Here is a 14,667-nt window from a genome sequence, read left to right as displayed (position 1 = left end):
GGCATCGGGTAGAAGGAGCAGCATTGTACTGTTCAGAGAGCATTTCAAAGAACACCATCTGAGTTCAGATTTTTTCCTCCTCCTCTGCTTCCTCCCCCATCATAACCCAATGAGGAAAAAGACAGAACAGGCAGGAGGACAGGGAAAAGTAGATTTCATTCCTCTGTCCCATTGCCGGTCTACAGACTCACAGGTTGGGTCTCAACCAGGGGAAAGGGAGAAGTTTGAGCTGGATTCAAAACTAAAGTTTTGATATTAGGTTGGACTAGACTTTTAAACTTTTTGTTTTAAAATGAAATAGAATACAATTAAAATAATGGAATACAATGGAAGAAAAATAAGCTATAATAAAGTACAGCCATCTGAGTGTTAACACACGTGTAGGTTGACATAATCCCCAAGACAAGCAGGTTCTCGCCTTTCATGTGTCCCTTTGTCACACCCTTCTTCACCTCCAATCCCTGGAAACCACAGATCTCTCCTCTGCCACAGTTTTGCCTTTTTGAACAAGTCAGATCAATGGAAAAAAAAATGTAACCATTTGGGATTAGCTTTTTTGCGACGCTTTAAGATTCACCCAGGTTCTTGCATCTCAGTAGTGGACTCTTTTTTACTGCCGAGAAGTATTCAATCTTTCTCATGTACAGCTATTATTGACTTGGCCTGTGCCAGTTATCACTTTGTTAGCTGTCAGCCCCGGATTCACCATTCAGTATCTGCTCTGCGTGATGGACTAGAGAGTTTTGGAGAATTTATCCTTTACAGTGAGTGCAATGTTGAGCTCCGTCAGTAGAGGGGGCTGGAGGGGCATTGCATGAGGGTCTTCCTGAGTCCAGGTGCTGAATGCCGCATTTTTCTTGCTTGAGCTGTATGGACCATCAGTCAGCAGCGTGGGTGTGTGAGACATCTGTGGGGCCCTACCCAAGCCGTGCACCCAGAGGAAGCAGTCTCTCTTGGCCTAAGTCAGGTGGCCACCTGCCCACGGCCTCCTGACATGGACACCACCCTCCAATTCTTCATGCCCAAGGTGGCACTCCACATGCCCCTGTGCACCCCCACACCAGCTGCAGCTCTCCTTTGTTCTCCGAAGCTCCCGACACTGTGTGTTCCAGACCTCATTCCCCCAGCCATGTCCATGTCTCAGGTCTGTCCGCCAGCCACGGTTTGCCATGTCCCAGAGGTCTGCTTGCTGTCTTCCAGCAACCGTGGACCAGCTCTGACACAGGCAACCAAGAGAACTTTGCCATTCAGTGGGCAGTACCACACTTTCTCTACCAACATCTGAACCCCAGATGGGAGAAGGGCCCCCCCAAGTCTGTCTTCCTAGTCTCTTTTGGCCCTGATATAGTCTGGAGTTCTATTCACGTGTTTTACTCTCTTATAGCCAAATAATTCTTTATATTAAAACTTCCCTTTTAAGACTACTGTGTGGTTTCTGTCTTCTGATTGGACCCAAACGGATACACTAGTTGAAGGTCACTGAGTTTTTTCCAGATATTAATGATGATGAATAGAACTGCTATAAATATCCATGTACAGGTTTTGTGTGCGTGTGAACATAAGTTTTTATTTCTCTGGGGTAGATTATCTAGGAATGGGATTTCTGGGATACATAATTAAGGGGATTTTCACTTTATAAGGAATTGTTAAGCTTTTCTCAGGGTGCCTTCACCATTTTTCATTCTCACCAGGAGTGCATGAGAGTTCCAGTTGTTCCAAATCATCACCTGAATTTGGGATTGTCAGATTTCTTTTCTTTTTCTTTTCTTTTTCTTTTCTTTTCTTTTTTCTTTTCTTTTCTTTCTTTTCTCTTCTTTTCTTTTCCTTCCTTTCCTTTCCTCCTTTTTTTCCCCTTTTTTTAATTTTTATTTTTTGGCCATTTTAGTTTGTCATTTTAATTTGTGTTTTTCTAATAGATGATGGGTTTTTTTATGTGTTTTTTGCCATTTGTATATCAATGAATTGTCTAAGTTTTTTGCTTCTCTTTAATTAAGTGGTTTGCTTTTTATTATTGAATTTAGAAAGATCTTTATATATTCTGGATCCAAGTCTTTTGTTGGATGTGTGATTTTTCAAATATATTCCACCAGTTTAAAGCTTGTGCTTTCATTTGTTTAATAGCATTTTTCTCAAAACAAAAGTTTTTAATTTTGTCAAAGTCCAATTTATCAGTCTTTTTCTTATAGTTCATCTTTTGGTGACATATCTAAGAACTCTTTGCCTAATCTCAGGTCATGTTTTCTTCTAAATGTTTTATAGGTTTAGGTTTTACATTTGGACACATGGTCTATTTTTGAGTTAATGTCTGCATAAGGTATGAAGTTCATCTTATCACATATCTATGCCCAATTATCCAACACCATTTGTTTAAAACTCTGTCCTTCATCACTGAATTACTTCAGAAACTTTATCAAAATTCAACAAGCCATATTTGTGTGGGCATATTTTTACAATTTTGACTCTGTTCCATTTTATCACTTTGCCAATATCACACTGTCTTAATTGCTGTAATTGTATATTGATTTATAAAATTGAGTAATGTAACTCCTCCAACTTTCTTTTTCAAGTTGCTTTGGTTATTCCAGATGATTTACTTTTCCATATAATTTTCTAATCAGTTTGCCTGTATCTATAAAAAAAATCTTGCTTGGATATTGATTGAAATTGTATTAAATTTCTAAATCAGTTTGGGGAGAATTGCTGATTTGAGAATATGTTGAGTTTTTATGTAAATGCACATGCTATGCCTCTCCATTTATTCAATTGTTCTTTGATTTCTTTCATAAGAATTTTGTATTTTTCAGTGTACAGAACATCCACACATTCTGTGGATTTATCTCTTAAGTAATTCTTTTTGGAGGTAACTGTAGTAAATGATAATGCTTTTTAATTTTAGGTTTTGAATGGTTTATTTCTAAAGATAGAAATATATTTGATTTGGGGCACCTGAGTGACTCAGTTGGTTGAATGTACGACTCTGGCTTAGGTCATGATCTCACGGTTCATGGGTTCGAGCCCTGAGTCCAGCTTTGTGCTAACAGCTCAGAGCCTGGAGCCTGGTTCAGATTCTGTGTTTCTCTCTTCTCTCTGCCCCTCCCTCTCTCTCTCTCTTTCTCAAAAATAAATAAACATTAAAAAATAAAAAATAAATAAATAAATATATTTGGTTTCTTCATTTTCATCTTGTATCCTGAGCTCTTGCTAAACTCACCCATTAGTCCTAGATTTTTTTTTTTTTTTTTGTAGCTTTCTTCCTACATAAAAATTCCTGTGTCAGGAATGAGGACAGTTTTATCTCTTCCTTTCCAAACTACATGCATCTTATTTCTTTTTCTTGCATTATTGCACTGGTGAGGACTTTCAGTACAAGTTTGAATAGGTTGTGAGAGCAAACATCCTTGTTTTTTTCCCCAATGTTATGAAGAAAGCAAACAGTGTGTCACCATCAATAATGATCTTAGCTATAGATTTGTGTGTGTGTGTTTGTAGAGTCCTTTATCATAGTGAGAAAGTCTGTTGAGATTTTTCATGATGAAAGGGTGGTAAATTTTGTCAGATGCTTTTTTGGAATCGGTTGATATGATTATGTGAAGTTTCTTCTTCAGGCTGTTAATATGGAGGGTTATATTGAAAGATTTTTCAATATTAGACCAATTTTGTACACCTAGGATAAACTCTATTTGGCTATGGTATATTATTATAGTTATATATTGCTGGATTCACTTTGCTAATATTTTCTTGAATACTTTTGTGTCGGTGTTCATAAAGGACTTTGGTTGGTAGTTTTTTAATACTTTGTTTGATTTGGTATTAAGAAAATTCAGGCCACATAACATGATTTTGGAAGTGCTCCCTAATTCTCTATTTTCTGGAAGAAATTGTATAAAATTGGCGGGGTTTTTCCCCCTCCTTTTTAAGTGTTTGGCAGAATTAGGCAGTGAAAACACTTGGTTCTGGAGATTTTGCTTTTGGAAATTTTAAACTGAGAGTTTAATTTATTTAATAGTTATGTGAAATTCAGTTTATCTAGCTGTGTTTTGATAGCTTTTAGGGTTTTTTTTTTGAGAATTTGTTCATTTCATTTAGGATGCCAAACACATGTCCATTGCCCATATGGTTACCCATAGTGTTCCCTTCTTATCCCCTTAGGGTGTGCAGGGTCTGTCGTGTTACCATTCATTTCATTCCTGATATTGGTAATCTGTGTCTTCTCTCTTTTTTTCTTGATCAGCGTTGCTAGGGATTTATCAATTTTATTGATCTTTTCAAAGATCCAGCTTTTAGTGTTGTTAATTTTCTTATTGTTTTGTGGTATTCAATATAATGAATATAATCAATTTATATCCTTATCTTTATTATTTCCCTTCTCTCTTGCTAAAGTGGAAATTTAGCTTATTAATTTGACATACTTTCCTTTTCTAATGTAAGTACTTACCACTTTAAAATTTTTTTAAATGTTTATTTATTTTTGAGAGAGAGAGAGAGAGAGAGAGAGAGAGAGAGAGAGAGAGCATGAGCAGGGGAGGAGCAAAGAGAGGGGGAGACTTAGAATCAGAAGCAGGCTCCAGGCTCTGAGCTGCCAGCACAGAGCCTGATGTGGGGCTCGAACTCGTGAACTGTGAGATCATGACCTGAGCCAAAGTCAGACACTTAACTGACCAAGCCACTCAGGTGCCCCCAAAATTTCATTATTCTAATTAAAATTTTTTTCTTTGTTTGCTTTAGTTGTTTCCCAAGGCATTAAAATAAAACATACTTATGTTTTCATTTTCAATTTAGAGTCAATATTTTATCATTTCAAGAGATACGTAGATAACCTTACCACCATATAAGCTCCCCTACCCTCTCTCCTTTATGTTGTAGTTAACTTACATATTACCTTAACTTACATCGAAAACCCAATCAGAAGATGTAATTTTTTGCTTTCAATGGATTATATCCTGAACATTTTAAATATTCTGTTATGCGACTTTGGATCTTGTTGAAATCCTACGTAGAATGCTATTTTTGTTTAGCAAGCAATTGACCCAGTTGGATTCAAGCCCCAAATTCTAACCAGCCTTGTGGTTTCAATGTCTGTTCTATTTCACTGTCTTTCAGTTCTATTTAGACTTATTCCATATATACACCTTTCAGTGGTCAGTCTGGAGCTCAGGAAGTAGTCTATCCTATAGTTTAATTCTCAGAGTTTATGGTATTCTATTTTTGGTCAGATTCTTGCATATGCAGCTTAGGGATGAGCCCGGGAATTTGCAAGGAACTTCATGGGTTTGCTTTCCTGACCACCTTTCTGTCTGCAATCTCTATGGCACTTTCTGGTTCTAGAGGCCTCTTAGCCTTTTTATGCAGTTCTCTGGCCAGAGTGTTGGTGTGTGTATACCCTACTCTGCAGTGCACTTCCCTGACTGCTTCTGTCTCCACACCTAAATGGTAAGAGGACAGAGAGAGCAAAAAATCAAAATCAAAAAAGATTTACCACACTCTCTTGGTATCAAAGTGGACAGTTCTCCTTCCACAGAGATGTAGGCCCTCAAGGGCCCCCTTTTTGTTGGTGCCACTAAGAATATAAAAAGGAAAAAGTACGAGAGTGTTAGGAAACTCCTTTCTCAGTCTTCAAGGTGGGACAAGAGGGCTCCTTCTGGAACCTTCTGTCATTACTAATGTCCATTTGTGGGATTCACAGTGCACTGAGTCCAAGCCAAGGGATATTGGAGGAAAATAAAGTCATGGAACTTTGAACTCTTGTCTTATCATTCTGCTTTGATTTAGCTTCGGAAATCCTCAAACTGATTTCGCAAGCATTTTATTCAGGTTTTATAGCTGCAATGAGTGGGAGAGAGGGGGTGGTGTCCTTCCTACTCCATCTTACCTGGAACTGTGATCTGGAAATAATATAAATAGAAAATGTAGATATTGAAACCCAGAAGAGACCAGGACAGCTGTGAGATCTGCCTGAGGAATCATCCAGGGTTACTAAGGAGTACTCTCCAGTGTGTGTTAGAGGTAGGGTGACCATCATTCAAACGAGGACACGTTTTCATTAAAGTTAGGCACCAGGTGTAAACCGGAAACAAGTCACCTTATCTAGAAAATGTAGGGGTGCCTGGGTGGCTCAGTCGGTGAAGCGGCCGACTTCGGCTCAGGTCATGATCTCGCGGTCGGTGAGTTCGAGCCCCGCGTCGGGCTCTGTGCTGACAGCTTGGAGCCTGGAGCCTGTTTCAGATTCTGTGTCTCCCTCTCTCTGACCCTACCCCTGTCTCTCTCTGTCTCAAAAATAAATAAACGTTAAAAAAAAATTTTAAAAAAGAGAAAGAAAATGTAGAGAGAGAGTTATACTCTTTTCTCATTGTATTTCACTGAGTTCAGTTGTTTGATTACCATTAGTCTCCTATGTAGAGAAAATGTGCTTCTGTTGCCCACTTTGTTTTGATTGATTTGCATGTAAGAAATGTAAATAAACCTTTGTCCTAAATGCTAATTTGTTGTCTTCAGTGGATCTACTAACCTGGAAAGAGTGCATTCTGTAAATGTTAGGCCTAGAGAAGTGCTTTTCTTTTTTTTTTTTTTTTCTTTTATTTTGAGTATATATACAAACCTGAGGCTCAGTTTGAGTTTCTGTTAAGCTTAGAACAAAAGTCTGGACTACTGGATAGATCGGTGATAGAAAAATTTATTTTAGAATAAAGTAAACCCGGGTAAACTGGCCCAAAGAGGTTTCTGAGTCTTAGATCTCAGAGAGCGGCTGGCAGGAAAACCAGGGATTCTGACCATCACCATAGCACAATGGCACAATGACAGTGTGGATTCTTCCCCACTGAGACCCTACAATGAGCCTTCCCACAAGAAACTTCCTCCAGGAATAATATATACCTTTTAACTCATCTTTAACTTTATCACTGAAATTCCCAACAAGGATGTTTCTCGGTGCCAAGGCCGCAGTGGTTTTTATGATGTGGGAGCCTTTGTGGAAAAAGAGCTCAAGACCATTTCATACAGGCTCCAAGCGGTAGCCAGATGACAGTGACTTTTAGCCACTCTGAACTTGGATCGCGTCCGTAGCAGTGACTGTGACACATTACATCTGAATGAGTCCAGAAGTTGCTAGTCTTTAGGCTCAAATGAATCATTCCACTCAGGCGAGGAGGACAGAGCATGAAGCTTTTATATCCCTACGTGACTAGAACACTGTTTTAACTCTAGCTGGAACTGGAATCCCCATAAGGAAAACAGACTATGAGAGTGAAGTCCACCTTTTCTCTCCTGGTGCTCCAGCATCCTGCCTTGTTACTTAGGACTCCACTGAGATCATTCGGTCAGGAAGCACATACAAGGAGTGCCAGCCTTGATGGGCAAAGAGCTCAGACTAAAGCTCTGTTCAAGCTCCATTCTTGCTGTCTTTTAACCAGTTTCTACATTTACTTACCAAACTCTTACCTTGGCTGCTAGCTCTTGTCACTGTCTTTCTACTTTGTACGTATGTGCTGGCCCATTCCTTGCCTCCTCATTGGCCTGAGCATTTTGGCCTAGTTCGTTCCTACTTTCAGCGGCCCAGGGTAAGGTTGGGGACCTCCTGCCCTGCACCAAGGCCAAGGGGATGAGGAGATGCTGAGGTTAGCCCTACTCTGCTCTCCAAGACCTGTGTCTAGCACAGGGCTGCACTGCCCACCAGAAGGGTCTCCTTCCTCTATTTCACCTGCTTACAGGGGGTGCTTCTGGCAGGGACAGAGTAGAGATTGACTGGGGCCCTGTCTGCCCCTTGCCCCCCCCCACTCCCGCCCCGGTGTCTGCCTTTCCTACTTGCTTTCTGTGTTCCAGAGTTAATGGGTGGACATTGAATAAAAATTGTTTTGTTTTGCTTTGTTTTTACAGGGAAGCTTTAGGTAAAGTTCAAATCAATCGCTCCTAATAAAATAATATTTATTTGGTTGCAAATATATATAATTTATATGTACAGTCCATAGTAGATATGACAGCCAATAGGTAGCCCAACGCAGAAGCGGCTGTATCTGCCACTTCTGCTCAGACCCCTTGGCAAATCTTAAGAGCGTTGTGTGCTGAACGTGTGCATGTGTCTGCAGAATTTACTCTTCCTCTGTCCAGAGGAAATCAGAAGCTCTAACCACAGTTTCGGGGTCATTGCTTTGCCTGTCAGGCTTGCTCGGGGTCAGCAAAACACTCTCCATCTTATGTCAGCCCGATTCATGCTCTGTGCTCTGTCCATCAACGTCTCTACTCGCCCAGGGACTGAGGGCAGGTGGTTCAGGGTCTGCTTTACCATTCCGTAGGCTGGGAGCTCCTCCCAGTGGCTTCTGTTTTACGGAGTCATTTCCAGTGAAAAAAATTCAGGCATAATTCTGAGATGGTTCCTTCCACCTGAATCCTTTGGAGTTTTTCACCGGCATGTGGTAGCGCATCTGAGTCCAGAACCTGGAATTGGGAGGGACCGATTTTAAGCCTCTCCAAGTGACGGTGGGCAAAACCCGGAGAGCTTTTTTCACCAGATGAGGTAGAGACTCTGGCTCTTGGAAGGAACAGAACTTAATTAAAATTAGTTTCAGTGTTTGGTCATCCAAGGCAAGATTCACGGCTGCTTGTAGTTCAAAGACACTGGGTCCGTTGACATAGTTGGGACTCAAGATAAATATTCCTCTTCTACTTTTCTTAATAATGTTTACGATGTCTTCTGCATATGCTGGAAATAAGGAATTGAATCATTTGCTATTGTATTGCTGAACCCGGAGTCTCGATAATCCCAAATCTCCCAGATCTACCCAGAGGGTTCCCTGCAAAGGTTTTTAGGGAAGGAGGAAAGGAAGCTTGGTTTGCTATGTCGCCTTCTCTGTATCAACCCTATGGGCAGTTGAAGATACACTCAAGTATCCGGGGGCTCTCTACTCTACATTCCTCTCTTTGTGCTCTGTCTCTTCAAACTGTCACTCCCTCTAGGAGAAGACCTTGTTGGCACCAGTCAGGCTGGGATAACAGAGGGGCATGGGATGTCCCAGGCTCCCTGGCGGGGTGTCCGAGGCAGAGGAAATGGGGGGAAGGAATGATGTCTGTACATCTGGTGAGTGGCAAGAACTGTGCCCTGCCTCACCCAATGCTGACACTTGTGGCCAGCAGCATCCTTTTTTTTTTTTTAATAGATAGATTTATTTATTTATTTATTTATTTATCTATCTACTTATTTATTTATTTTCAAATTATATATACTATTTTTTATTTTTTTAATTTTTTTTATATATGAAGTTTATTGTCAAATTGGTTTCCATACAACACCCAGTGCTCATCCCAAAAGGTGCCCTCTTCGATACCCATCACCCACCCTCCCCTCCCTCCCACCCCCCATCAACCCTCAGTTTGTTCTCAGTTTTTAAGAGTCTCTTATGCTTTGGCTCTCTCCCACTCTAACCTTTTTTTTTTTTTCCTTCCCCTCCCCCATGGGTTTCTGTTACGTTTCTCAGGATCCACATAAGAGTGAAAATATATGGAATCTGTCTTTCTCTGTATGGCTTATTTCACTTAGCATAACACTGTCCAGTTCCATCCACGTTGCTACAAAGGGCCATATTTCTTTCTTTCTCATTGCCATGTAGTACTCCATTGTGTATATAAACCACAATTTCTTTATCCATTCATCAGTTGATGGACATTTAAGCTCTTTCCATGATTTGGCTATTGTTGAGAGTGCTGCTATAAACATTGGGGTACAAGTGCCCCTATGCATGAGTACTCCTGTATCCCTTGGGTAAATTCCTAGCAGTGCTATTGCTGGGTCATAGGGTAGGTCTATTTTTAATTTTCTGAGGAACCTCCACACTGCTTTCCAGAGCGGCTGCACCAATTTGCATTCCCACCAACAGTGCAAGAGGGTTCCCGTTTCTCCACATCCTCTCCAGCATCTATAGTCTCCTGATTTGTTCATTTTTGTGGCCAGCAGAGTCCTACAAAGCAGGGAGACCACCTGTTCAGATTGACAGAGGTGACTTCCTACAGGGGACCCAGGAGCAATATCTTGTTCTGGAAGGCATCCCTAGGGCCCACTAATTTTTTTTTTTTTCTGAAGATGGCTTATTCTTGGATGATGCAGCACATCTCTGCAATGCATGTTTTTCTGTGTTGTTGCCTAACATGTTCTAAGCTCATGAAATATTCCAGAGGGTGTATATCCCAACAGAAGGAATAGCAGGGAAGCCCATAGAGCACTTGCATTCAACTGTTCTTTTTGTTCTATATCTTCTCTTGGCTTATAGGACCTACCTCCTCCTGGGGCCACATCTCTTTCAAGCAAACACAAGTTGTATCCATATTTGTTTTCCAAAACTTCAGGGAATAGATTCAGGGCCAAGTATTCCTCATGCAGAGATGAAGTGGCCTCACTCTCAAAAGAGCTCCATTTCGCATAGGATACGAAAGCATCAAATACCTTTTTATCTGAGGAAGAGAAATGTTAGGAAAAAAAAGTCAGCCATTTACGTTTTTCTCACTATCATGGCATATCTACACGTGCTTGAGTCATATGGCAAATGGGCAAGAATTAAGTGCCGGGCTCCTTACTGAACTGATTTAACAATAAAAAGCAGCAGCTGCGCCCAATTCAGAATCACACTGCTGAGCCGTATCGATTGCCCAACCAAATTCGAATTCTGATTTATGACGCGGTCCTGCATTTTCACTGAGGTCAGATCAAACAGTTGCGGCTTCTGTGATTAAATCATATTAGTCAGGGGTTCCTCTGGGTTTTTTTTTTTTTTTTTTTGCACTGCAGTGCTGCTGTCTCATGAGTTACACATCAAAGAAGAGTCTGTTCCATCAAAGCATGATAATATCCAGCAAGCGGAGCACGGCCAAGACCCAGCACCTTGCACGTGAACGAGAGAGCTGACGGCACATGTACCTCTATTAGAATCCCCGCCGTGTAAAATGAGATCATAGTAACTCCCTGGCAGACTGTCTTCAGGGTTGCATGATATAACGTATATAAAGCGCGTGGTGTCTGGCTCACAGCAGGGCACAAGATAAATATCCACCCCCCCCCCCCCCGCCTTCCAGATGGGAAACTCTATTTATGAAACTTGTTTTAGGATATTTGTAAAGTCTCATGTGCCTCTGTTGAGTCGATTAGTACAAGTGCACGTTGATTACTGGGATGTGCTACAGAACTAACCAAGAGAGGCAGAAAATCTCAAAAGTTCGCTCATGGGCTTCAGAGTCTGGACATACCCATTCGGTGTCATATTCCAGTGCTTTGCACAAAGGCTGGCAAATAGCAGTGTTACAAAATAGCAAACAATAGCGCCGGTGGCTGATGTGATGGGCAGAACGCTTGCTTAATGTGGACGGAAGAAGAGGCCTTCCGGGATGGAAATGCCAGCAAAAGAAGAAGAAGAGGGAGTGGAGGAGGTCCAGGAGACAAGAAAGAGACCCAGGAGGCTCATCTGGGAAGTGCCTCATTGCCCAGGTGGGAAGGAGGAGGTTCATGGGGCATGGCCGGCAGGAAGTGCTGTGCAGTTTAAATGTGTGAGACACCACAGTCACCTCGGATTCCTTCCATGTCCCTGTGAAACTCCAACAGGCTTGGATTTTTCTATCATCTGGAGACATTTACATTTCTTTAGTAAGAAAATTAACAAATGGGAGTATTAGAGCTCTCTTAGGTCCTCTGCAACTCTGACATTCTGCATCTCTCTAAAATTTTGGATATTCGGCACTAACTTCAAAGGACACAGCCGTTTTGCTGTAAAACATTAGATTAGCTACAGAGGGCACTGAATCACCGTGCTTGAAAACCGGCGTCTGTGTCCTCATCAGGGTAGTGTCTTGTGCAAAGTAAAAAGAGAAAGGGCAGATTTAAAAGTGTCACAGTTGATTGGCTCTTTTGTACAAGCTCTAGAATCTTAAGATAAATAACATTTTAGTAAAGGAAATATAAATCTTTTAGGGGGATGATTGAGGCATTGGCTAAATAATTTGTTCAATTCAAAAACGCTAAGAAGCTAATTAAAAAAATAAATCTCAAAAAACACTCTTGGCTGAAGGGTTTCTAGCGTGAATTTTCAATAATTAGTTGAAAGGAAGGTATGATTGATGCATCTCGACTTCTCCTTTTCCTGTAAATCTGACAGCTTTTCGCTGCATTCCCGGCGTGGGAGGAGCAGCGGCGTGGGAATTAATTATCCCAGGCAGGTAAGTAATTATCCCCGGATTCCAGCAGAATGGATGCTGCCCTTTGCAAGCAAGAGAACCATCCAGTAAAACAGTACACCTAATCTTAGAGACCTCCAGGGCTAGAAAAACACACCAGCAGCTCTTCTATTCTAAAGAAGCACTATCATCCTGTCTCCTGGGGAAATGGGCAGACAGCTCCATTAATTGTAATACCGGTTGCCTTTTACAGAATGTCACATGTTCGGGGACATTGCCACCATCTTCAAGCCCCTCATTTTACAGATGAGGCTGAGGTAATAGCTAATGGGGGCTCTGAGCCAAATCACCTGGGTCCAAATCCTGAGTTCTAACACCATCTTGCAGTTCGGTTTTGGGCACGCGATTTTACGTCTCTCTGTCTGATTGCAGGATTCAAGTGACAAAGTAGCTAATACACCTGACTGGCATGGACTGTTTACCACGTGCTAGATGCTGTTCTAAATGATAAATATTTCTTAACCCAATGGGTCCTCATAGATTTCATCGTGATTGTGATCATAATCCCTTTTTCCAGAAGAGGAAACTAAGTCATGGGGATGTTAGCTCATCTGTCATATTGCGTCAGGTTGGTGAGCAGAGAGATTGTTTTCGAGCCCAACATGCTCTGCAATAGCATCGTTGATCAGCAAGATTCCTGGAAACTGGAATGAAAAGAAATTTTTTCTCCACCTGTTCCCAGTTCTCCCAGGTTGAGCCACCACACCTGGAAGGAGGTTTAAAAGGCTGAGGGGCATGACTTTATCCATCAGGGAACATCCATTTCTTGAGCTTCTCCCTCTAAGTCTGAGAAGAAATGTCAGAGGCAGGTCGGGGTCACCTTACCCCCAAGTGTCTCATCCTTGCTCTGGTAGGTTCGGTACAGCAGCACTATTTCAATCCAGTACATGTAGAGCAGAGCACCTGTGGTCAGCACGCCTGCCAGGCTCATGACGGTACCAAGTAGGATGTAGATGAACACCACTGGGGGAAACACGGTAGCCATGAACAAATGTCTCTGCGAGACCACATTTGGGCTGACGCTGTGGGCCCGCCCAGCGCCTTCTCAGGCTCTATTATTTTCTCAAAATCACTGCTCTTGGGAGCATTCCTCTTGACTCTGGAAACACTTAAAATCGTATCTTGAGGGAACTGTCTTACAATGAACTGGAAAGAACCCACGGGAATGGCACGTTCCTGAACAGGAAACGGATGGGGAAACTAATCATGGTCACTTTTAGTTATTTTTCCCCCATAAACCTCCACAAAACCCATTCGCATCCTTCTCATTGCATATTATAAATTATCTTCATGCCCTATCTTCCCTACAAAAGTCTAAACTTCCTGAGGCCAGGAGGCACACGTGGCTCGGTTTCACACTCTTCACGGTACCTAACGCGCGAGAACTTTCACACGCCTCTCCTGACGGGAGCCCCACTACAGAGCATCCACAACACCGAGCACAAGTTTTGTCTTATTTAAGCCTCACTAGCTGTCAAAACTTGCTTGTTCTGTAATCGGTTCTTAATTGAATGAATGAATGATATCAACTCCATCACGGAGTATCTTCTTAAGGAAATTTCAAAGCTATTCTTTATCAGGAATTTCCACTCCTCCTGTCAAAGACTGTGGTCTGTGATACACACATATCACTCTGAGCAGTGAGCAAGATGACTCTTCTCTCCTCCACTCTCCAGTACCCTACCATCATGGTCTCTGGATTCAGAAGCCAGGAAAAGAAAACCCTGAAAGGGAGCTAGGTCCTAGCACAATACCTGTTACACAAGACATGCCCTTCAGGTGTTTGTAGAATAATGGATGAGTGAACGAATGAATGAATGGATGGCAGGCTTTTCCAACACAGGCCCCGTACAAAGAGTATTAGTCAAGAGGACCAGTTCTGGATCACTGTGATGTGATTGCGATTACTAGTAATGTGTCCTTGGTCAAAGTATTAAATGGTTTAATATGAGCAAAATGCATAATGTCTGGCTTCTCACAAATGTTAATTGCTATCATCATCAACATCATCAGCAGGATATTTCTTTAGGAAAATTCCTCTCCTTTCAGATAAAAGCAGTTGTGTGCCTTCTGCGGCCACCTTCCAGGCTTACCTCCTTTCTTTTCTCTCAGCTGGATGGACTGGGTCGTGTTCCCGATGGAGTTCTGGGCAAAGCAAACAAACTTCCGGTGAAGATCCCTCTGAGTGACTTCTTTCAAGTGGACAACACGCTCTATAACGTCATCCTTTTTGGTGTATTTAACTCTAGGAAAGAAGGGGAAATACCCCATTCATTCAGCAGCATAAATTGACCACTTTTGCAGTATTTGGAATTCTTATTAGTGGCCAACAGTTTGGATTTCGGGAGAGCTATCGGATCAAAGCATAGAAGGAGATGCCAGAAGACCATAAGATGGTCAGAGGGGGTTCATTTTTGATTATTGAATCTTCTGGGCATCGTTTTATGCATCACCAGAATTTAA

The 14,667-nt window shown here is 41.7% G+C and overlaps 1 protein-coding gene across 3 annotated transcripts in view; it reads right to left on the bottom strand.

Annotated features, from left to right (window-relative positions):
• Positions 1–7,900: 7,900 nt before the first annotated feature.
• The window catches only part of IL18RAP (interleukin 18 receptor accessory protein), a 33,416-nt gene continuing 26,649 nt past the window's right edge, over positions 7,901–14,667 (bottom strand). Inside the window, exons 10-13 of one of the 3 annotated variants that reach the window (XM_058684566.1) lie at positions 14,298–14,449; positions 13,030–13,167; positions 10,261–10,434; positions 7,901–8,692 (exon numbers count right to left, since the gene is read on the bottom strand). In XM_058684566.1, the coding sequence (XP_058540549.1) occupies positions 8,343–8,692; positions 10,261–10,434; positions 13,030–13,167; positions 14,298–14,449 (814 nt within the window). In that variant the 3' untranslated portion in view covers positions 7,901–8,342. The remainder of the gene's footprint in view (positions 8,693–10,260; positions 10,435–13,029; positions 13,168–14,297; positions 14,450–14,667) is intronic. The other 2 variants (XM_058684568.1, XM_058684567.1) reach the window with 2 other exon arrangements.

Source organism: Neofelis nebulosa, chromosome 9 (assembly GCF_028018385.1).
Source record: "Neofelis nebulosa isolate mNeoNeb1 chromosome 9, mNeoNeb1.pri, whole genome shotgun sequence".
In the NCBI taxonomy this organism is placed as follows: Eukaryota; Metazoa; Chordata; class Mammalia; order Carnivora; family Felidae; genus Neofelis; species Neofelis nebulosa.
Note: the sequence above shows the minus strand (reverse complement) of the source record. Positions and strands in the feature narration are given on the sequence as shown.